Below are 23,081 nucleotides of genomic sequence, written 5' to 3' on the forward strand. Positions count from 1 at the left end.
TAATCACCACAATTCTTAATCAATAATCTCAGATTAACAGAATCAAAATCTCGGGCATTACAGGACCCTTGCTCTGATACCAACTGTAACGTCTACTGATTTTAAAAGTGCATAATTTTTTTTTATAAAATAAAAGCTCGCATTTTCGAAATAAGATTTAAAATAATCGTAATTATCTTACCGTAAAAATAGTGCATTTTAAATTAATCAAGCTCATCCAAAATCATACGTAACCATAAACGAGTAAAAATTTTAAATTCATCAACGTATGAAAATATTCATCTCCTCTCAATCTCATAAATCGTAATGCGGAAAACATGTGGTCCTCGGGTCGTGTCACCCCACCAAGTCTGTCTACTTAGAGTTCGGCACCTCCAGTCTCCTCAGCATTTAGCTCACCTGCATCACACACGCCTAGTGAGTCTAAAGACTCAACTCGCCTGTACCAGGAATAACAAGTACATATACAAATCACACAGCAGTGAAAAATATCATACTTAACATATCTTTCATTAACTTAAAAGCATAATGCCAACATACCTTTCATGAACTTAAATAATGTAAACGTGTTGTGTAAAATCATATCGTGTCAAAACATGTCATCATATACGTAAATATGTTGTGTAAAATCATATCGTAATAAATCATGTCATCTCATGTCATCATATACGTATACATTTTCTTTTTAATTGAATTCAGTTCATTAGTTGTGACTTTCGTATCATCTCTATCGTATCAGCTCTATCGATGGATCCATCTATAAAACCGTGGTACCCGGCGGCGGGGACATCAACGAGAGCATTACCCGTCCACTGAGCCTTGGCCTCTGCTTATCATATCTCATATCATGTCAATGGAAATACGATCGTCGGGCTCCCTCTGGGACCTTCTCGCTCACGATATCTCCAATTATATCATCGTATACATATACATCGTCAGTCACAACTAACTTTCATCCTTCAAAAACATCATCATATTCACCACTTAATAAAAACATGCATATACGTAATTTTTTTTCCTTTAAACCAAGCATGCAACATATATTTTCATACAATCTTATAAATCGTGATCATGATGCATAAAACTTTAAAAATATAGTAAATTTGTGCTCAGGGCGCTGCCAGGAGCAACATCTCACCCCAGGTACAAAATGACTATTTTGCCCCTGGAAACCCAAAAATTACCATTTTTCCCCTAGACGTAAAATTTCACGTTTTTGACATTTTCTTATATTCATTGACTCTAACATGTCCCAAATAATTATTTAAGCCTACACAAATTTTCCCATATTTTTATTTGACTTAAATCGATGACTTTTAAATTAATCTTTAACTATAACATATTAATGCGTTTTAATCCCGAATTAAACCAAACCTTAGCATAAAATTCCCAATTTAAAAACTTAGACTTCTAATAATTATTTAATCTTAAATATATTTTCTCATAATTTTATTTAGCTTAAATCTAGTCGTTTCAATTAATTCTTTAATTAACCTTTCGTGAGACGACTAAATCCCGGATAAATCCAAAACTCTTTATTTTGATCCGAAACTTACCAAACTCCTTAAAATGTCCCAAAACATTTTTAAAAGCATCCCTGGACGTAAAATCGAGTCCATTTTACAACTTAACCGAATTGTTTTAAAACTTAGACCGGAGTCCCGGTTTTATCCCGAATCGACTCGAAATTTAACAAAATTATTTCCAACTTTTTACCACACCTTATAAACTCTTTGATACCCCATGGATGGGCCCACTACCCCTGGCCCATGCCAAGCCCAAATGGAAGACAGGCCCATCAAGGGCCCAGGTATTCTCCTATAAATACCAGGTTTGAGTGTTCAGTTAAAAGATTCACTATATTGTTTTCAGCAGCACCTTTAGCTGCTCCCCCCATATATTCTCAGTCTCTGACTTGAGCGTCGGAGGGGCTACGCTAGGACACCCTCCTGGCCCCCTCCTAACGATCTTATTTGTGATTTCAGGCTCAGGATAATTTCAAAACCTGCGTCTGGACTAGTGACACTCGCTGGAATCGGACCTTAAATTTCCCGTGAGTATCACTTGGCGACGTCTGTGGAAAACTTGTGAAACGTCTGCCATTTTTATTGCTTTAAAAGTACTATAAATTTTTTTTTTAAAACCTCACATAGCATTCGGCCGAACAATAAAAATTTCATAAAATATTTTTGACATCATTTTAAAATAAACAACCAACTAACATTTTTCTAAATCTAAAAATAACATTTGAAAAGTATAGCTCATACTATAACCTCTCAAAAATCACTCATACTCATGATAAAAGTCATAAAATCTTTTAACATAAATCATAACATATATGCGGAAACTAGCGTCGGTCCTCGGGTCATGTGCACCTTCAGTCCAGTCAGATCAACCATCAAGACCTCCATAAACATAATCATAATCACCTGCATCCATCACACCTAGTGAGTCTAAAGACTCAACATACCATCATCTTTATAGCAAGTAATACGTAATACAGTCAACATATAACAGTGAAAAATATTTGTACTTAAAATATCGTTTTCATGAAGATGCATAAACATAAACATTTTCGTTAACATTTTCATGATGCATAAAACTTTAAACATAAACATTTTCATAAAATACTTTTTCATGACATGAAATCATAAACCTTAACTTTTTCCTTTTTCCTCAACATGACATGACATAAAACCTATAACATGATCATGAACATTTTTCTTTTCTTTTTCTCTTTTCTTTTGTTGAATTCAGATCGTTAATTGTGACTTTCCTGATCATGCTCATGAGGGTCGATGGATCCATCTACATAAAACCATAGTACTGGGCGGCGGGGGACACCAGCAACACTCTCACCGGTCAACTGGACTCTGGCCTATCATGATTCGAATAGAAATACGATCGTCGGGGCTCCCTCTGGGGCCTTTTCCCCTCACGATATTCTCATTCTTCCGTTACCACAAAACCGTTACCACATATCCGTTACCACATATTCGCAATGATGGAAACACGATCGTCGGGCTCCCACTGGGACCATAACCCTCACGACGTCGCCAACATTAACGAATTAGTCACAATTATTTCACATCCTTCAACATTTTTCATTCACATCACTTTAGAAAAATCATGAATATCATTACATTTTTCATTTTTGAAACCAAGCATGCAACATGTATTTTAAATGTCTTCTTAAAATCAAACAAATCCTTTAGACATTTAAAAATCATAAGTTAATCGTGAACATTTCATAAACAATTATAAATGATCATAATATCATAAAAACAGCATTTAGGGCACTGCCATGACCTTTACTAATTTCCCGGTATAAAAAGATCGTTTTACCCCTGGACTCGAAATTTTACGTTTTTGACTTTTTTCTTGATTTCATGACTCTAACATGTCCCAAATAATTATTTAAGCCTACAAAAATTTTCTCATATTTTTATTTAGCTTAATTCATTGACTTTTAAATTTATCTTTAAATATAACATTTTAATGCGTTTTAATCCCGAATTAAACCAAACTTTCATATAAAATTCCCAAATTAAAAACTTAGACTTATATTAATTATTTAAGCTTAAACATAATTTTTCATAGTTTTATAAGGCTTAAAACTAGCTTTTCGATAGATTCCTCGATTCGTTTTTAACCTTAAACGTACATCCCGGTTTTGACTCGTATGGACTCGAAACTTAACCAAAACTTACCAAACTTGAACTAAAGCCTCCTAACACATAACTAAACCTTTTCCAACCCAAATCAAGCCCATTTAATCCTTTGAACACTTCCCTACCAGCTACTGAATTTCTGCACAAGGAATCCTAGTTCTAATAGAATTTGAACTCCTCCTTCTTCGGCTCCAACCCTTAATCACTTGGTCCAGCCTTTGTACAACCTGTCTAAGACCCTGGCAGCACCCTCCTAAGCCCCTTGGTCGTGCCCTTGACAGCAGCAAGCCGCCGCAAGCCCTAGTGAACCCTAGCGAAAGAGTCCCAACCCACTAGGACTCTAAATTTTCGTTTCCTATGATACATGGTCCTGTCCAGCCCTTGTTCATGCCCTTAAGGACTCTAAATCCAGTGGAAAAACGTCCCCTATGAAGCCCCTAACATGGCAGCCCCTTAATGCAAAGTTATCATATGTTTGGATCATGAAAGCATAAGTTTTTGACATGATATGGATTAAAAACGAAAATACATAAAAGATCAACATGCAAACATAATTAAAACATGTAATATGGTGTGATAGATGAGAAAAGGAGATTTATGGCGTGCCTTTGCGTTTTAAACGCACGAAAAATCGTTGACGATTGCGAAGAACGGCGACGAACGATCATGGCTTGAATTTACATGACAAAACCAAACTCTCCTTGATGTGATTGTGGGTGCCATGGGTTATTTGGAGTGTGAAGAAATTCTGAATTGTGTTGCTAGGTGGAGGCGTGGGTTATGCTAATTTGGGGTGGGGTTTAACTTTAAATAATAGCTAATTAATCACTAATTAGGCTTAGGCCCATTAAACATATAATTAGGCCCATTAGTGTTTAATTAGGATTTAATTAAAATATGATAATAGTTTTGTTTAAATAAATTTGTGAATTTAATAGCCGGGTTGTCAAAAAGTTCGTATTTTTGTTGAAAAACCAACACCGATAAAATTTACATCCCGGTGTATAAAGTTACCTCAAAAATCCCTGATTTTCAAAAATAATAAAAAGCATCACCCATATTTTAAATAATTAAAAACAATTATTTAATAAAAATATTTTCTATTTTTTCAGCCCTCGGTCTCCATTCCTCGATCGCAACTCGAATAACCTTTAAAAATATAGTTTTAATGTAGCCATGTAGAAAATATATTTTAAACATGCAAGTATGCACAACATAATTAATTCATGTAATTAAAACATTTAATTAAAATACACAAAGAATTTAATAATTCAAATGCATGTAGTTCGCGTTGACTTTTAAAGTTTCGGGGCGTTACAACTTGAGTTGAGACGTAGAGATGGTAGGCAAGAGAGGAAGTAGAAGAGCTACCTCAGCATCATCGCGTCCGTATAGGGGACCCGAACAATCTCATGTTGAGACAAGACAGGAACAAACCCGTCTTGAGACGAGACAGGAACAACCTCGTCAAGAGACAAGAGCTGAGCAGCCCCTTCACGAGACGAGGGTCGAGCAAATCCTTCCCAATGAGAACGTGGGGAACTTGAACCTAGAGCAGTTGGGCCAATTTATCACCCGGACAGTGGATGAAGCCATGAAAAGGAATCAAGAGTCTGTGTTTGTAGAGGAACAGGCCACCCGTCAGGAGCATGAGGAAGATGCTGAGGACCACAAGAGCAGGGTTGAAGAGCCACAGCCCCACCAAAGGGGGGAGGTTAGTGAGATGGGAGAAATGTGAAAGGAAATACAGATGTTGAGGCAGAAATTGGGAAGCAGAGCGCCGGCACCCAAGAGAGAAAGTCCTTTTTCACTAGCCATTTTAGAAGAAGGGCTTCCTCCAACTTTTCGACAGTCGAATGTGGGAGAGTACGATGGACATACTGACCCCGAGGAACACTTGGGGAGGTTTGAGAATGCGGCCCTGTTACATCAATATTCAGATGGGGTCAGGTGCAGGGTGTTTCTGGGCACGTTTGTGGGGTCAGCACAGCAATGGTTTAACACCTTGCAGCCCAACTCCATATGATCTTTCGAGGATTTTTCAGCTGCTTTCCTGCATAGATTCGCTAGCAGCAAAAAACACCAAAAAAACTATTTAAGTCTGTTTGTGGTGAAACAACAAGAAGCTGAAAGTTTGCGAGAGTTTGTCCAGCGTTTCAACAACACAGCGTTAGAGATACCAGCGGCCACTCCTGACATCATGGTAAGTGCCTTTACCCAGGGACTTAGAGGAGGAGAGTTCTTTAAATCGTTAGTGAAGAAACCTCCATCAAGTTATGATGATCTGTTATCTCGGGCGGAAAAATATGTAAATCTTGAAGATGCCCAGCGGCATAAGAGGATGGAGCAGCGACCTGGGGGAAGTAGGGTTGAGGGAGCGGAAAGAGGAAGTAGGAAGAGAGGCGCGGGCGAGAGGGAGGATGATAAGGCTAGGGGCAGAGGACAATTCTCATCCCATGTTCCTCTGGATGGGAGTCGGGACAAGGTGATGGAAGTGAGGGAGCCCGAGGGGAGGTGGGAGAAGTCGCAAAGGGTTGAGTGCAGTGCTAGATTGCCTTCGCGGGATAGACGAGAATGATCCTCATCCAGGAGTCGACAGATGTCTCGTTCGTCCATAGGCATGGTCAAGGCCCTCCACGGATAAATCAGAAGATAGAGGGGCAGAAAGGGGAAGGTCGATGTCAGGATGTCCCTCAGGAGCCCGTCGAACCGGGGAGGGGAATGAATGAGGATAACCACCCTACGAGAGGAATGATTCATATTATCTCGGGGGGTGCTACCGATGGAGACTCGGGGCGAGCTCGGAAGGCACATGGGAGAAGGTTGGAGAACTTTGAGATATCTAGGGGTGCAGACTTACCACAAGACCCCGTAATCAGCTTTGGGCCGGAAGACCTCCAAGGCGTTGTGACTCTGCATAACGATGCCTTGGTGGTAACGACCACCATTGCCAATTATGATGTGGCGAGAATGTTTATTGATAATGGAAGCTCTGTGAACGTCTTGTTCAAAAGCACGTTGGATCAAATGAAGATGGAAGGATTTGAGTTTGAGCCGGTATCCACCCCGCTGTATGGGTTTGCAGGACACGCCATCCCACCTTTGGGTTAGATTGTTCTTCCCCTATCCTTGGGGACTGATCCTCGGCGGGTAACAAAGATGATAGCTTTCACTGTGGTAGATAACCCGTCAGCGTATAATGGAATTCTAGGACGACCATCCCTGAAAGATTTTAGAGCCGTAGCTTCCACTTGTCATCAGAAGCTTAAGTTTCCTGTGGGAAAAGGAGTTGGAGTCTTATGTGGGTACCAAAAAACCGCGCGTCGATGTTAAGAGGGGGTAGTGAGGGAGGAGGGGAAAAGAGCGCATTTGGAGATTAACATGATTAGGAAAGGAAGAAGTGTGTGACTTGGTCTTGTTGAAGGTACAAGAAGAGCAGAGGGGAAATATGGATCCAGAGTGGAATGGTCTTTTCAGAGTGATTGAGAAATTTAATTCTGGAGCTTATTACTTGGAAAATGCTCAAAGCAAGGTTTTAAGGAATCCCGGGAATGCTTAACACCTTAGGGAATATTATTCTGGATTTTATCGTTGATGTATTTCATCTTTGCATTTTCCTATGTAATCAGTTGGAATTCAATAAAATCAGGTTCTCCTTTTCAATTCATTAATGTTGGTGTATTATGAAAGTGAGAAAAAGTTTATTTTCCTGCTAAGGCATCGCCTAGCAGAGGAGCAGAGTTAGGTAGGAGAGAAATTTTATTTTCTTGCTAAGGCATCGCCTAGCAGAGGAACAGAGTTCGGGTGGAGAAAAAATTTATTTTCCTGCTAAGGCATCGCCTAGCAGAGGAGCAGAGTTAGGTAGGAGAGAAATTTTATTTTCCTGCTAAGGCATCGCCTAGCAGAGGAGCAGAGTTCGAGTGGAGAAAAATTTTATTTTCCTGCTAAGGCATCGCCTAACAGAGGAGCAGACTTCGAGTGTTGAATTTTTATTTTCCTGCTAAGGTATCACCTAGCAGAGGAGTTAGAAGGTGGAGGTGTTGAATTTTATTTTCCTGCTAAGGTATCACCTAGCAGAGGAGTTAGAGGGTGGGGGTGTTGAATTTTTATTTTCCTGCTAAGGTATCACCTAACAGAGTAGTTAGAAGGTGGAGGTGTTGAATTTTATTTGCCTGCTAAGGCGTCGCCTAGCAGATGAGTTAGAGTATGAGGGTGGAGAATTTTTATTTTCCTGCAAATGCCCGGCTTAGCAGAGGAGTTAGAGATGATGAGGTAAGAGTTTTATTTTTCTGCTAAGGCATCACCTAGCAGATGAGTTAGAAGGTGAAGAGGTTGAAGCTTTATTTTTCCTGCTATGGACTATTTTAGCAGAGGAGTCAAGGGCGCGGGAAAGTGAAAACTATTTCCCTTAAGAAGCTTAGTAGAGGACTTTGAAGATGGGGGTGACGAGGGCATACTGTGTTAGAAAAATTTATTTCGTTTGTCGTTAACGAACAATGTTTGCCGCTGCGAAAATTACAGGGATCGACCTGCCCGGTCAGGTCGTGGGGGTTTGGGGGCAACGCCCCCAAAAGCTATTCAGAAATCACATAATCATTCGCAAGGGGCAGAGGGCGAGGCTGTGCAGGGCGAGCGCTCGACGTGCTGGGCGAGGCTGCACTCGGGCGAGCGTGCGGGCTGCTGTGGGCGAGCGTCCGTCTCGGGGGCGCGCAGGCGCCTCGACGAGCTGGCGTGGCACAGGCTGTCGTGGGCGAGCGTGTGATGCGCATGCGCCTGGGCGAGCTGGTGAGAACTCGGGCGGTGGGCTGCGGTGAGCGAGCGCTCATGCGGGGCGTGGCGCGGTGGGCGAGCGCTGGAGCGAGGGCGAGCAGGCGCCTCGGCGAGCTGGCGGGGGCAGCTGTTAGGGGTGGGCAGGTGAGCAGACGAGGGGTGAGGGTGTGTGTAGGCTGTGGGCGAGCGTCCGTCCCGGCGAGGGTGAGGCAAGCGTGTGATGCGCATGTGCCTGGGCGAGCTGGTGAGCACTCAGGCGAGCGTGCGGGCTGCTGTGAGTGAGCGCTCATGCGGGGCGTGGCGTGCTGGGCGAGCGCTGGAGCGAGGGCGAGCAGGCGCCTCGGTGAGCTGGCGAGGGCGGCTGTTAGGGGTGGGCAGGTGAGCAGACGAGGGGCGAGGGTTTGTGTAGGCTGTGGGCGAGCGTCCGTCTCGGCGAGGGCGAGGCGAACACTGGAGTGAGGCTGCTGTGGGCGAGCGTGCACTGTCACTAGGCGAGGTGAGGGATGGGAGGGGCGAGCGTGTGAAGGGGCGAGCGTGTGAAGGGCTAGTGCGCGAGGAGAAAGCGAGGGCGTGCTTGGGCTAGGCGAGGTGATGACGGCACGGGCAAGAGCTTGTGCGGGGTAGGGCGAGGACGTGTGTGGGGCTGATGAACACGCGGATGAGAGCTCGCGCAGGAAGGTGGGGAAGCTGGGCGGCGACACAGACGCACTGCTTGGGCGAGACGGGGGATATGCGAGAGGGAGCGAGGTGATGGCACGGGTGATGGCAAGGTGATGGTGAAGCAACGCTAGGGTTAACGCGCAGGTGAGACGTAGACGGGGGAGAGCTGGTGAATTGAAGAAAAAATTCTGTGTGGGTGAAGTGAGAATGAAAGCAGGATTACGATTTGATTTGTTTTCAAATCTTTGGAGACTGACAAACGGCTGGAAGAAAATGCACAACTCGTACCCGATGACCCGAGGACAGCACAACTAATCGAACTTCGAACCTGCGATACAGTTCGACTCGGGAGGGAGAGACTGGTGATACCCCATGGATGGGCCCACTACCCCTGGCCCATCCCAAGCCCAAATGGAAGACAGGCACATCAAGAGACCAGGTATTCTCCTATAAATACCAGGTTTGAGTGTTCAGTTAAAGGATTCACTATATTATTTTCAGCAGCACCTTTACTGCTCCCCTCATATATTCTCAGTCTCTGACTTAAGCGTCGGAGGGGCTACGCCAGGACACCCTCCTGGCCCCATCCTAACGATCTTATTTGTGATTTCAGGCTCAGGATAATTTCAAAACCTACATCTGGACTAGTGACACTCGCTGGAATCGGATCCTAAATTTCTCGTGAGTATCACTCTTAAAAGTCCTAAAACTCAACAATTCAGGCCCCTAAACCCACGAAACCAGTCCCCTATAGTTGCTGGAAAGTTGCTAGAAAAATGCAACTTCTTTTTCTCAAACCCGAAATGGCACCACTCGCATCCTAGCGCTCCTCGGCTCGCACCAGCTCACACCAGCCATGAACCAACCTACTAGGGACCAAGATCAGACCCTAATGGACCTACCAAAACCACGAAACTAAGCCCCATGCACGCTAGAGATCGCGATCAATCCCTTGACTCCAAGAACCACAGCTCACGGCCGATCCTCCTAACCCACGCTCGACCGGTTTCATGGGTGGCTCCAGCAGTGTTCGAGCCATCCTCAGCCATGACTCAGACCCCACATGTCCTGGTTTAAGACTTGGATCGCCCTCTTTTCAGCCGAGTCTACTCTACCTTGCACCATACCTCTCGAAACTCTTACCACCCAAGAACACCACCTCTCGGCCCTTCATCCTGTAACCATCAGCAACGAATTTAATCTCCAAAACAACATCATGACACCATGTTCAGCCCCTTAACAACCAAAACCCGCAGCCCCTTGCACAACATACGAAGAAAAATGAGTTTGTGAAGAGAAATGCAAAGATTTGAACAAAACCGAAGCCTTACCATGCTATGTGTTGGATCGAAATATCTATGCAAATAACACATAAATCAACTAGTATTTATCATGTATGGTGCAGCAATAAAAGTATATGGCATGCCTAATGATTTGTGCACAAAAGCTCGAAGGAAATGCACGCTCGAGGTGAGGGAAAAGCTTGAGTTTGGAGGAAAAGAAGGAACCGAAAATTCTTTGCTGTTGTACTCACTAGAAAGACCACTGATTGGAGGGGAGTGTCGGTTGGTACACAATTAATAGGTTTAGGAATACTTAGTGTAGTAGTAAAATAATAATCAATAATACTTATGGGCCCTAAATTGGTTTAATTAAAAGCTTAAAAGAGTTTTAAGTACAACGAGCATAAAAGTTGGCTCATTAAATCCAAACACACTCCGGAAAAATATTTCATGTTGGAAAGTTTTTGAAAATATTAGCCGAACCCTCAAAAAATCTCCCGATCCGATAAAATTTGCGTACCGCTAAAATTTAAAATCATGCGAGTAAAATACCCCAAAAATCTCATTTCTTGAAAAATACCTTTAAAACATCTTATATTAATTAATAAAAAATTAATATTGTAATAAAAATAATTTTCTTGAAAATTTCCCGGTCTTCGATCCTCGTTTGAGCGCGAAATGAAACTTAAAGATCATAATGCATGAACTTTTAAAATTTGATGAATTAAATTCTATCATGCAATAATAATGCATAAAATGCATAAAAATTATTAAACACAATTTAATAAAATAAAAATACATTTTATGCTTTAAAAGAATTTAATAATTTGCATGCATGTGGTTCACGTGGATTTTTCGATTTTCGGGACGTTACACATCGAACAATGGTAAGAGTCAAAATACAACACTAGTATACCTAACATCTATGTTGTCATGGGTCAAATGACTAATGGTATACAACCATAAAAACTAATCTACTCGATAAATGATAACCACTTGGAAAGACCGATGGATGGTTGTTCAACGACTCATCGTATGATCACCCATATCAATTATTGAACATCTCCATCCCTTACCAATAAAACGAGGCGTTTAACATCACAAAGGCTAGTCTCGAGCTCGAGCGAACTTAATCGTTTCAGATTGCTGAATCGAATAAAAACGAGTTTAGAATATACGACACTTAAATTTGTTTCATGATCGACTTGACATGTACGACTTCATTGTACCATAGTATATTCAATGTTTTTATCTGTGCAGTTTGTATGAGTATACATATAAAAAAAATACCATAATTTTTTAAATATAAAATTTTATTAAAATAAATATTGTTTCTACATAAAAATCAATAAAATTCAAACCACAAATTGACTTGATGAACATTCACTCTAACATTCCTAAAGCCCATGAATTCACCAACCTGGCCGGGAGAAGGCCTTGGCTTCCTGGACTTTGGTTTCAAGAAGTTCAAAGAACAGGTCTATCCTCTAGAGAGGACCTCTACTGACTTCTTTATTGTAGATTAGGTCATTGATGTCTTTTCTCGTGGCATATAATTTTTATCTTTTTGATATTTTGTAAGGAGCGAGGTACAACGGAATATACTTTTGCTTTTGCCTTTTTGTTTTTTTAGTGAAGTCATCTCGTAAGATCAATAACGAGGTTGGACGAATCAATGAATTCAGCCTAATTCATGAAAAATTAAGCGCTTTGAGTTGAGTGATAGTAAGGCGTGCTAATCTCCGACCTAGGGAAGTAATCTCGTAACGATTAATCATTCGTAAAAATATCATATAATGAATAAAAACCATTTTGATGCACAAACTATTAATAAATGTTAAAATGGGTAAAAAATTATTGGAAATTGCTTATTGTTACACGATTCAAAAAAAAAAAAAAAAACTCAATTTTACCATTTACTTAATTGTTTTAAGTCCAATTGTTGTTAGATTCAACTATAAACACATTTCTATTTGAAGGTTATTTTAACAAATTATATTTATATAAAAAAATTTATACTCAATATAATATATTAAAAATATTTATCAAGATATAATGAACTTATATTTTTCCTCTATGTAAACTATAGTACTATAATATTATATCAACTCAATAAATAAATCATATACAAATATAATAAAATACATTTATTTTATTTAGTTTTAAATTAAAGTTCAAGTCCAGAAACAAAGAAACTCATCAGAAATGTCTAAATGAAATGCAAACTTTTCGGGCATCACAATCACACAAATAAAGACTGATTGATATTCATGTGCCTCCGTGTCGGTGCTGAACACCACGCACATCCAATTTTCTTTCCCAAAAGATTTTTTATCTTATGATCTACAAATTTTGTGTAACACTTTTACGAATTCTTAACTGATAAATATCAGATTTTACAAAACAAAAATAGTAATTAAGTTTTCTGTTACAGTCCAAAAATAGTGCGTTCGGGTTGTCTAGATAGATATTTGTTTTATTATATTTTTTCAACATATTAAAATATTTTCAGATGACTATATATGATTTATTTTTTAAGTTGAGATTTTATTAATGTATAACATTATATTATTATATAGACTTTAAAATACATATTTTAAAGTTATATTAAGATACATAAAAATAATAACAACAATTTACAGACACTCATTTAAAAATAATAAAAAACATAATATTAAATAAAAGTTTTTATATTTTATTTAATATGATAGAGAGTGGTAAACATAAATTCTATAAAAGTAACACACAACTTAAAATCATAATTGAAATTAAATAGAACGATATAATCAATACAGATACTTAAATATAGTTTATAATTTCAAAAAATATCAAATTTAAATTTGAATTTTAAAAAATAAATTGAAAACAATTCACATTTAATTAAGTATTTATTTTCTATTTGTTTCAAATATTAATACGGTATGTGAATACATTAATAATGATAATTTTTTTATAACATATTATTTTTGACAAAAACCTTTGTATATATATGTGTGTGTGTGCGCGCGCATGTGAACTATATGAAATAAAAGAAATATTAAAAAAATAAAATGTATGGAAAAAATAATAATAAAATTTTGATAATGAAAAATACATTTTAAACTTGAATTTCTGTTGTTTCATATGCTGGTAGATCGTATCAACGAACTAATCAGAGTTTAAACGCTCAATGTATTTTTGAATGATTTAAAAATAGTTTATGTTTTCAATTGAGTTCAGTTTCAATTTGAATAAAGAATATAAAAAACACATAATTCATATATTACATTTAAATTGATATAAAAATGAAATAAATTCAAATTTAAACTAATAAAGGAAATGATATAATCAATTCAAACAATAATTGAATTTTATATTTTCAAATTTCTTCAATTCACATTTGAATTTTTTTAAAAAAAAATATATAATTTTTTATTACAAAAATATTAATAAAAATTGCATAAAATTAAATATTTTCAATCATTTATTACAATTCACCTATTTCGAGATTAATGATATATATTTCTTTTTTTAGAATTATCATTTTGGCAGCAACTTAGTACTTTAGGCAAAAACTCACCTCGTATATATTTTTGAATTCAAATTATATTCAGCACAATCTCGTTGGTATGAATCGTGTGATGAGACAGGATATTAAATCGTGTGATGGAACCAATGTCAAATTTTTGAACGCTAATTATTTTTTCAAGATATTTAGATTTAAATTTGAAATTAAAAGTGAAATTTATATTTTCAAAAAATGCAATTTTAAAACTGAAATTTTAAAAAAGAATTTGATATATATTACGACAATTTTATTAATTTTCATACTTTAATCAATTATCAAATATTTCAAATGGTGTTATCCAATAGGCGTGAGAACTTCAAAAAGAAACTTTGAAAAAACAATCCATTTTATTGTTATTTCAATTGAAAATTGTAATATTATTCAATATATCATGAAATAATTTTTCTTTTTTTATTTCATATTTAGTAAAAAATTTGGCGTAAACTTACTAAATATAGCAGACAATTATGCTTTTATATAGATATAGATATAGATTTAAATAAAAAATAAAAACATATAATTTATAAATTACATTTAAATTGATATAAAAATAATAGAATATTAATAAAGAAATTGATATAATCAATACAAATAATAATTGAAGTTATCGCAGTACACATATTTCGAAATTCATTATATTTATGTATTTATTTTTTAGAAATGAAATTTCGACAGAAAATTATTATTTTTGACGAAAATTTAACTTTTATATATGTATAGATTTTTACGCGCAGCCATTTGGACTCGGGGAATGTTGAATTTGGAATTTATTATACTATTTAAATAAACTGCAGCTGGGGCGAATGGACTCCACCGGGAGGCAACCTACATCTGGCGGAGCATGCGGCTGAAGCGGCCTATCCTACTGACGCCGGTACGCACCTTCACTTGTAATTCTGTCAAGTTTCGTAATCGTTGGTAATTTAATTGTAACCTAGAGTTTTGATTTTACTGATATTAATTGATATACCTTAATCGAATCTATATATGTGGGTCGCATAGTAAGATATCAAACAACAATGGGCATCATTAACTATACAAACCAGATTTTCAACATAGAAATTCTCTGGTGGTCACATACAAGCAACAAAGAGAAGTGTTTGAGTGCATGGAAGCTTATTTAATGTTATCACATGGGTATCCCATTTCTTGATTTACTCAAATATAACTCCACTCTCGAAAACTTGGCGCATGAGCTCGAAGTTTGGTTCTCCGATGGAACCCCCACGCCTGTAACGATGCTGGAAAGAAAGAATAATGAATTTTAGGTTCATGAGATAGCTGTTTAAGAATCCATTCTTGGAGAACATTACTAAACAAGTCAAGAATTGATGAGACTTACCCTGTACTCTTCCTTCAGCGGTTTATCATTGCCATAAACAGCATTAAGCTGCATGTTCCACTTAATCCCTTCTTGATTCAACAGTTCTGAGAACTCCTTATGTCGCTTCCTGAGATTTTTCAGTCTAGACTTCAGATAACGATCTGAAAAGATGGGGCCAAATAACATTCGGAATTTCCTGTTCACACTCAATTGGCTTTCTAGCCTAAATGTTGATCCTGATGCGTATCCCTTTTCGATCTCGTCTATCATCATCCTTAGAAAAACCTTTTCTGCATCTCCTCTATGTTCACGGGGTATCTCGGCCATCTGTAATTTGTGATATTGTTACATAGCGTACATGCTATTAAATAACGAAACCAAATAGAGATATCTAGTTACATCAAGTGAGTGACTTACATCAATAAAGTCATCTTAATTGCATTCTATGCCCTCATTAGTTACTATAGATTGAGAAAGATTCTTATACATAACTAAAAATGAATGGAGAAAATCTAGTGAGACCAAGTGCTATTTTTCCTTGCTTTGTCATGTGGACGACAGTCAGACCAAGTATTTGTTTGTGCTTGTCTTAGAGGAAGCAAGTGCAATGATATAAACCGACTGCTTCTCCAACTTTCATCTTTTAAAGTTTCAAAGTTAACAGTATGTCACTTGTAGAATGAGTTACTTGAGGCTTTCTTTATTTAGGAGTTGTATAATTATTATGTCAAGAAAATGAAGCAATAATCATGTAAAAAGTGTCGTGCATGAAATAAAAGTGCCAGGACATATTTTAATGTTTCATTCTTATGTTAAATGATGGCTGTATTGCCTTTTAGAAATTGATTGTGGAAAAAAGGCTATTCTTGCAAAAATTTTAGGAATATTCTGCTTCTTTGGTGATTCAAAGTCCTTTGCATCAAAATAACAAAAATGATAGCAGTATTATTTCAATCTTGTCAAGGATTACAATATTACACCCATTGCAGTTCATATACTATGGGCAAGTTTATTGCCACATCTGTATACTGGTGTTGTGTGCTAATGTGTTGGTGTTGACAAAAAATTTTTTCATCATACAACCTAAAAGCTCTTTGATCAAAGATTATCATGGAGAAGATGTTAGACACTGCTCCTAAAGCTTCCAAAAACCAGCATCAAGAGGTTTGAATCAAATGACACTTGACCCACTCCTCTCACCTCTGTTATATATTTATCGGAAAATTCTAAGACATGTTCCTAGTGTTGACTTTAAAGGTTATTGGGTATTTCTTGACTTAACATGTTCTTGACTGCAAGTGTGAGTGCCATCGAAGCAAAGATAATATACAAGTTCAGAAAACTTGACATTAAAACTTTGTGATTTGAAGAAAAGAAATAAAGATTTAGAATCTTTTTGTCACACACTAATCAAGACATGGTAGCTTCTGTGCATTGCGTGGTCAAGCTTTTGTGCTGAGGAAAGCATAAGTTCCTCTTACATGACAAAGTCTATGAGTATATAAGAACGAAAGTGTAAAAATGACCGTTAGAATCTTGAATAGTAGGAGGAGCAAACCTATAAATCCCAACGAGTTTGTCAAAAAACACAAAACTTGTGAGTTCAAGAAGCACGTTAAAAAACTGGAGAATGAAGAAAAAGGGAGTGGATTTGGTTTTATGGATTATGGTGGTGCTTTTGCAGTCTGGTTTTAATTTATATTTTTGAGCGGCATTATGATTGTGTCTCTAACGTCTGTGTCATCTCATGGGCAGTGTTCTTAAACTCAGGCTAGGCGGCCTCCTAGGTGCTAGGCGGCCAGCCTAGGGGCCGCGTAGGCGGCAAGTCCTAGGCGTTGAGGTTTTTTGGGAATTTTTTTTGTTGGCTTTTAATTTTTGAAAGCCACAATTAAACCAGAACATGACATAAGAAATAATTATAAGTTTCTGCTTTTAATTTTTTGGGATTGAAAAGCAAATTAAAATCACGATTTGTTGGTTTGCGCTTGTCTAACACACCACTCTCATCTTCTTTGTCTGCTTACTTTTACACACATAAAAAAATCGAACAAGGCCTTAAAGGTAATTTTTTCTTTATTTTTATTTTTCTTGCTTTGCCTATTATCCTGACCCGCAATAAGCAGAAGAAGCAGGAGGAATGAACTAAGTGTCAATTGGATTTTAACAAAGTTTGGGCTGAAATTCATTCTAAGAACAATTACAAGTTTCTTTGTACCGTGGAATTCGCCTAGCGTTGCCTAGTCCCTGCCTAGGCGGTCTAGGATTTAGGTGACTAGCACCTTGCGAATTTTAGAACCTTGCTCATGAGCTATAATTTGGTGCACAACTACTGCTTATTCTAGGATACTTCATAGAGAAAATTATGATTTAAATTGACGTGGCTTCAATAACATATGTTCAATTGTTGATAGATCTACTACTGAATTAGGACCTAGACCTACCGTGCTGTAATACTACGATTGTAAATAATTCTGCCATTATTGCCATATCTACTGCTGAATTAGGACCTAGACCTACTGTGCTGTAATACTACGATTTTAAATAATTATGCATTATTGCCATTCTATGCTTTCCACCTCGAACTCACTTCTGATAACAATTTACCATCAATCACTTTGAACTAATTTTACAGAATGAAATCTAGATTTCGTTTTAATTATCCAAATCATAGAGCAGTGATGCTGCTAGGTGGTCAGTAGTGGCAGTCATCGGAGGCACATCACATGCACCTCCCATCAGACATACAAGATCCAATCGGTAGAAAACTTGTCAGCGTTTACATGCCCAGCAACTACAAATCTACACATCGCTGTAACATGGAAAACACAAACCAGATTGGCCAGCTACAACCAATCTGATGTGGCACGGTGTTTCTAGCCACCTGTGCTGAGCTATTCAAAATCAACGAAATTCATTAGAATTATCGAACTTGGAGAAAGGGATCTACCTTTGATGAAATAGCTAGGGAAGGGGTTTTTGGAACGTCGGCTCCAGAAATTTGGTCCTCGTGATATCCGATCCTCTGTTTATGTTATAATGCTTATATGTAACATTTTTTAGCGTTAGAAGTGTAATCCTCGTAATCTGGGATGGATGGGTTGAAAAAGTAAACTCTTTTTATTACAATTGGGGGTGGGGGTCGAGGTGTAAAACAAGAGACTTGTGTGACAAGTTGACACGCTTGGTGCTACTTTGTCTCAAGCTAGTGGCAATAGTAAACTTTTAGGTGTTACATTATTAGCATAAAATGTTTGTGTGTCGTGCGGCCTAACCTATAAAAAGAGCAAAAAACACCTGATATAAAATTAATAGCATTTTAGACCTCGTGTTTTTAAAAATCAAGTATAAAACCCCCTATTAGGGGAGAGGGTAAGTGTGCTTGAGTTTTATAACACGGGTGAAATGTGTTTGAATTTAAACAAATGACGGATGCGTTACCCTTTTAATATATTTTATGAGGTTTTATGCCTTTTAGACTTTTCACAAAAGAGATTGTTGCTGTTAGGCCCATTCTAACAACACAAGTTTGCAAATAGGACTCAATTTGTTGGAATGAAATTTGAGGTTGTCAATAGATAGTGATAAAAATGTCATGTTACCAATTTCGATACGCGTTAGAAATAAAAATAATTATGTGAAATTTATTAACCTCTGAAGAAAAATATCACCATAACTCTTTTTTATTATTCAGGTTGTCTGTAGATATTGATAGTATCTTGAGTGCGTTTGAATAAAGAAGCTATCTAACTAAAAGCACATTGTATTTGTAAGTGTGGTGCTTAGGTGAAGAAACGTTTCGAACAAGTTTGAGAAGCACTTTTCGAGAATCCAGAAAATGTGGCTTCTGAGTTTTGTGTTTTCTTTCTTAATTTTTCCTTTTTAAAAAAGATCACTATTTTTTTTCACTATTGTATCCAATTATAAAGAATTGTTTTGCTTTTTTATAGAAAAACACTTGAAAAGCCGATATTAATAAAGTCCTTTTTAACTACGGCTTCTATATCCAGACTGCCTGTTTTTCTTGTTTGGTTGCTGTACTTGCAGACATAATTTGAGTCCTAACCCTGGAGAACATCTGCCTTAAAATATGAAATTCTACTACAGTGCTAAAACTTGCACTTGACTTGGTGATGTAGAAATTCGTTGCTTGTACAAGAGGTGGTCGATAGAGAAATTCTACGATTCTCTTGGGAGTTTAATTTTTTCACTTTTGGCACTCTCTTCTTCAGTTATTTTCCTAACACAGTTTTTCCAGCATCCCGTGGGAATAAATTTGCAAAATCCGCATAATTGCTGGAATAAAAATTAATTATGGATTATATTTGAAGATGTTCATATGGAATCTCTTGACTTGGTAAGAAATATTTGGCAATTAATAAGTAAGGAATTTCAAGTTTTGCTTTGGCACTTGCATGTTAACGATATTATAGCGAAAAATAACTTTTTAAACAATATGTTCATTGGCATGGATTGAAAATATATTGAATTCTTGACATTCTGTATGCAACCAGTGTCCAGTCGTAGCTTCATTTTTATAATTTGACATCTATACATGAATTGAATAAATACTATAGATTTCTTGTTGTTGTGCTTGTGATCAATCAGTATAAATGTGCAGGGACAACATAGTTGCTGATAAAACGTTATAAGGCAAAGTTCTGTTCATCATTTGGAAAACCGAGATTCATATTCTACTGTTTATATTGGTTAATTTGTATGTGGGACTTTTGAACTTCTATTGATCGTCAGTCTTTGATGATAGGAAGACCGAGTATTGTTCCTATAAGCATTTCTAAACATTAGCTATGTCATTTTATCTATTGCCATATCTTGTCTCGTATCTTTGTGTTGTTGAGTTTGTTAACTTTTCCAATTTATCAAACTTCTGTGGTTTCCGAAACAGGTAACATTAAAATCAGAGATCCGGAGAGGAAAACTTGACCTGCCATTTAACGATGAACACATTCAGTAGTGAATAACCCCGCTGTTGTGCATGGCAGGAAGATGTATTTTGTTTGCTTAATTGAGGTAAGCAAGACTGCTCATAACTGACAACATTGCTTCCAAAATACTACTCCAGGCTCACAATGAGTGATAGTTCTGTTGTTATATAGTGATTAAATTGGAATTATATTTCAATTCTGTTGCTTTGAACAGAGTATTGATGTGTATCCGAAGATTTCATGCGGCTATGGCGAAGTACCTATAGAGGAACCTTTCATGATCGTGTCTAGCTTCTTCATATTGTTCCAAATGAACATGAAATCATATATTTTCATTTCCATTTATTTGTTGTGTAATATGCTGAGTGTCATTTTACTAAAATATTTTGATACTTTAATTGAGGGTTATTTCTATAATAAATATCTGATCTCTTGCTATATGAATTTTGATATGCTGATTTTTCTTATTAATAAAACATATATTTGATCATTATGAATTGTGATCACCCTCCCCTCACATGAGAACCGAAAAACCAGGCTAAATTCTCGGTTCAGTACGAAATAGTCGAAAACGTTCCAATTTTTTCCATCCAGTTTTTCCGTCATTGAGTTAAATTGAATGGATAAACGGTGGCACGTGTTTAAATAGATTTTTCTTGCCTTAAATCGATTTTCTCTCAAGAGAACAATGCCGAACCCTCGCCTTTTTACTGTTGTACTACCGCTGGAAGACGATTGAAGCCGGAGCTTCCCTCGCTGCCGATGTTGTCTTCTTCTTCTTAACTGCTTTGCCATTTTTTAACCTTTTTTTAGTAACTGATTTTTTTTTTTCTAAATTTTATTCACCGATGAAGTTATTATGCAGAGGAACCAAAGCGTTTCGACAAGTCTAATATTCTTTTATGACCAGGTGATCGTTTAGTTTAACCATTCTGTTTTGCATTTCTATTTAGCTTTATGAAGAATTTCTTCAACTTGAGGTGTTTTGTCGCAAGGGTGAGTGGGTGTAGTGGGTTTAAATTTTGTAGTTGTTTTCTCCCTGATGTTCCTCATTCTTCTTCCCATCAGTTTTCTTCTTCTACGAGATACCTGAGTGAGTGAGTTGTTTAATGTCCTCCGTTATCTCTAATAAATCTGACAAGTGTGGCTTTCAATTTAATAATTTTTTCAGCTTGCGTGTGTTTTCTACTTACACTTGCATTTGCACTCGAAGTTGCGTACGACGTTTCTCTGGCACTAGGAGTGAAGGAAGAAAATGCAACTTGCTTGTTGTCACAGAGGCTTACTGACATCAACTTTCTCTTACGAGTTTTTCGCCCTTGTGAGGAATGAATCAACGCACAGATTCAATCAGGAAACTCTCGTTCACTCGTGTTTAAGTATTGAGTGGATTATCAATCTCACCGAGCCAAGCAAACCCACTCACACTTGCAGAAAGTAAGAAACACGATAGTTTATAGGAAATTGCCCAACCTTTGCATTCATCCGCAATCAGAATACAATAGGAACCCAAGGTTTTCACAAAACAAAGGCTCACACTCGTGTAATCATGCCCTTGTGCAACTCAGGGCTAATATAAACGAAATACAAGGCAACAATATCAGATAAACTCGAGTAACTGCTCTTGGAACTACCACCTGTCAATCCCAACTCCGTTGTCTGGATAAGATCAAGTCTAATTGCTGCCAGATTACATGCTTGTCATCTTGCCACTTGTCCTAGATGTTGGCCAAATGTCCTAAAACTTCCACACAACTGCCCAAACATCAAATTCAAGGCTTACACGTGTCCAAGGCTTCACCAACTCGAGTTGACTTTCATGCACAGCCAAGTCCACGTCTTCCCACACTTAGCTGCCTCTAGCACACTCTCTCAAATGTGCTATTCGTTTATATACTTAGCCAACTCAAATATGCCTAAGTTATATAGAACATAACTAAGTGTTATGCATCAAAATTTTACTACATGGCACTTCGCATTCGCGCCATGTACTTTAAGGGTCTAACAATCCACCCCCACTAGAAGAACTCGATGTCCTCGTCGCAGAAACTAGTAAGTCCTTTCCTTTCTCATACTTGGAAATTTCATTTTCAAACTGCCACTGATTCACGTTTCGGATCCAAGAAGCATCTGCCTCGGAATCGCCCACCCATTGGACTAATTAATCAACTCTCCGATTCTTCTTACTTTGACCCAAAACTCTGTCATCTAAAATTCGTTCAAAATTTTCAATCAAACTCATGCCTTACCACCAGCGGTGCACGACTCATTTGCACTCGTGTCTGATCTTCCTGAAACTTCTTCAGAAAACTTACATGAAAATTTGGATGAATCTTTAACTTATCAAGAAATTTCAACATGTAGACAACCTTCCTCACTTTGGTCATAATTTCAAAGGGGCCATCATATCAAGGAACCAGCCCGTGATGCATTGTCTTAGCACTGATTTTCTTCCAAATTTTAGGAGTTAGTTTCAACAGAACTCGCTAACCTACTTGGAACTCAACATCCCTTCTTCTCTTATCCGCATACTTCTTCATTCTGTGTTGTGCTTTAGCCAAGCTATCCCTTGCTTCATCCAACAACTCTTGTTTTGCTCTTGAAAATCGATACGCAGCAGGACAATCACATCCAGTTTTCTACAAAGCAACTCATGAGGTACTTTTGGTTGAAAATTGTACAGCAACTCAAAGGGACTCAAACTAGTAGCCGATGACTTGTGCAAATTATATGAGAATTGCACAATTTCATCCGCCTAATTACGCAGACTTGCTGTCACATAATACCTCATATATTCCTCCAACAACTGATTTATTCTCTCAATATGTCCATCAGTTTGTGGATGATTGGCAGTAGAGAATTTCAACTTCAAACCTATCATAT

At 37.6% G+C, this 23,081-nt stretch overlaps 1 protein-coding gene and 1 long non-coding RNA gene across 2 annotated transcripts; one reads left to right on the forward strand and one right to left on the reverse strand.

The window, feature by feature from the left end:
- The first annotated feature begins 14,657 nt into the window (after window positions 1-14,657).
- Window positions 14,658-20,647, forward strand: LOC142505863 (uncharacterized). Its single transcript, XR_012804507.1, has 3 exons — window positions 14,658-14,805; window positions 20,159-20,283; window positions 20,413-20,647. It is a non-coding gene; the product is annotated as an uncharacterized LOC142505863 (long non-coding RNA).
- LOC142505861 (uncharacterized) lies at window positions 14,813-19,293 on the reverse strand. The gene is made up of 3 exons (XM_075618990.1): window positions 18,203-19,293; window positions 15,274-15,582; window positions 14,813-15,172 (listed from the first exon to the last, which is right to left on the reverse strand). The coding sequence occupies exons 2-3, from the start codon at window positions 15,580-15,582 to the stop codon at window positions 15,086-15,088; spliced, it is 396 nt and encodes a 131-aa protein (XP_075475105.1). The 5' UTR covers window positions 18,203-19,293; the 3' UTR covers window positions 14,813-15,085.
- Window positions 20,648-23,081: the final 2,434 nt, after the last annotated feature.

The sequence above is a fragment of the Primulina tabacum genome, chromosome 10 (genome assembly GCF_025594145.1).
Source record: "Primulina tabacum isolate GXHZ01 chromosome 10, ASM2559414v2, whole genome shotgun sequence".
In the NCBI taxonomy this organism is placed as follows: Eukaryota; Viridiplantae; Streptophyta; class Magnoliopsida; order Lamiales; family Gesneriaceae; genus Primulina; species Primulina tabacum.

Bases quoted from the DNA above. Each gene is read 5' to 3' on its own strand.
- LOC142505861 (XM_075618990.1), bottom strand. From the start codon at position 15,582: ATGGCCGAGATACCCCGTGAACATAGAGGAGATGCAGAAAAGGTTTTT. The intron at 15,173-15,273 runs GTAAGTCTCATC...CTTTCTTTCCAG, and splicing joins CGCTGAAGGAAGAGTACAGG to CATCGTTACAGGCGTGGGGG.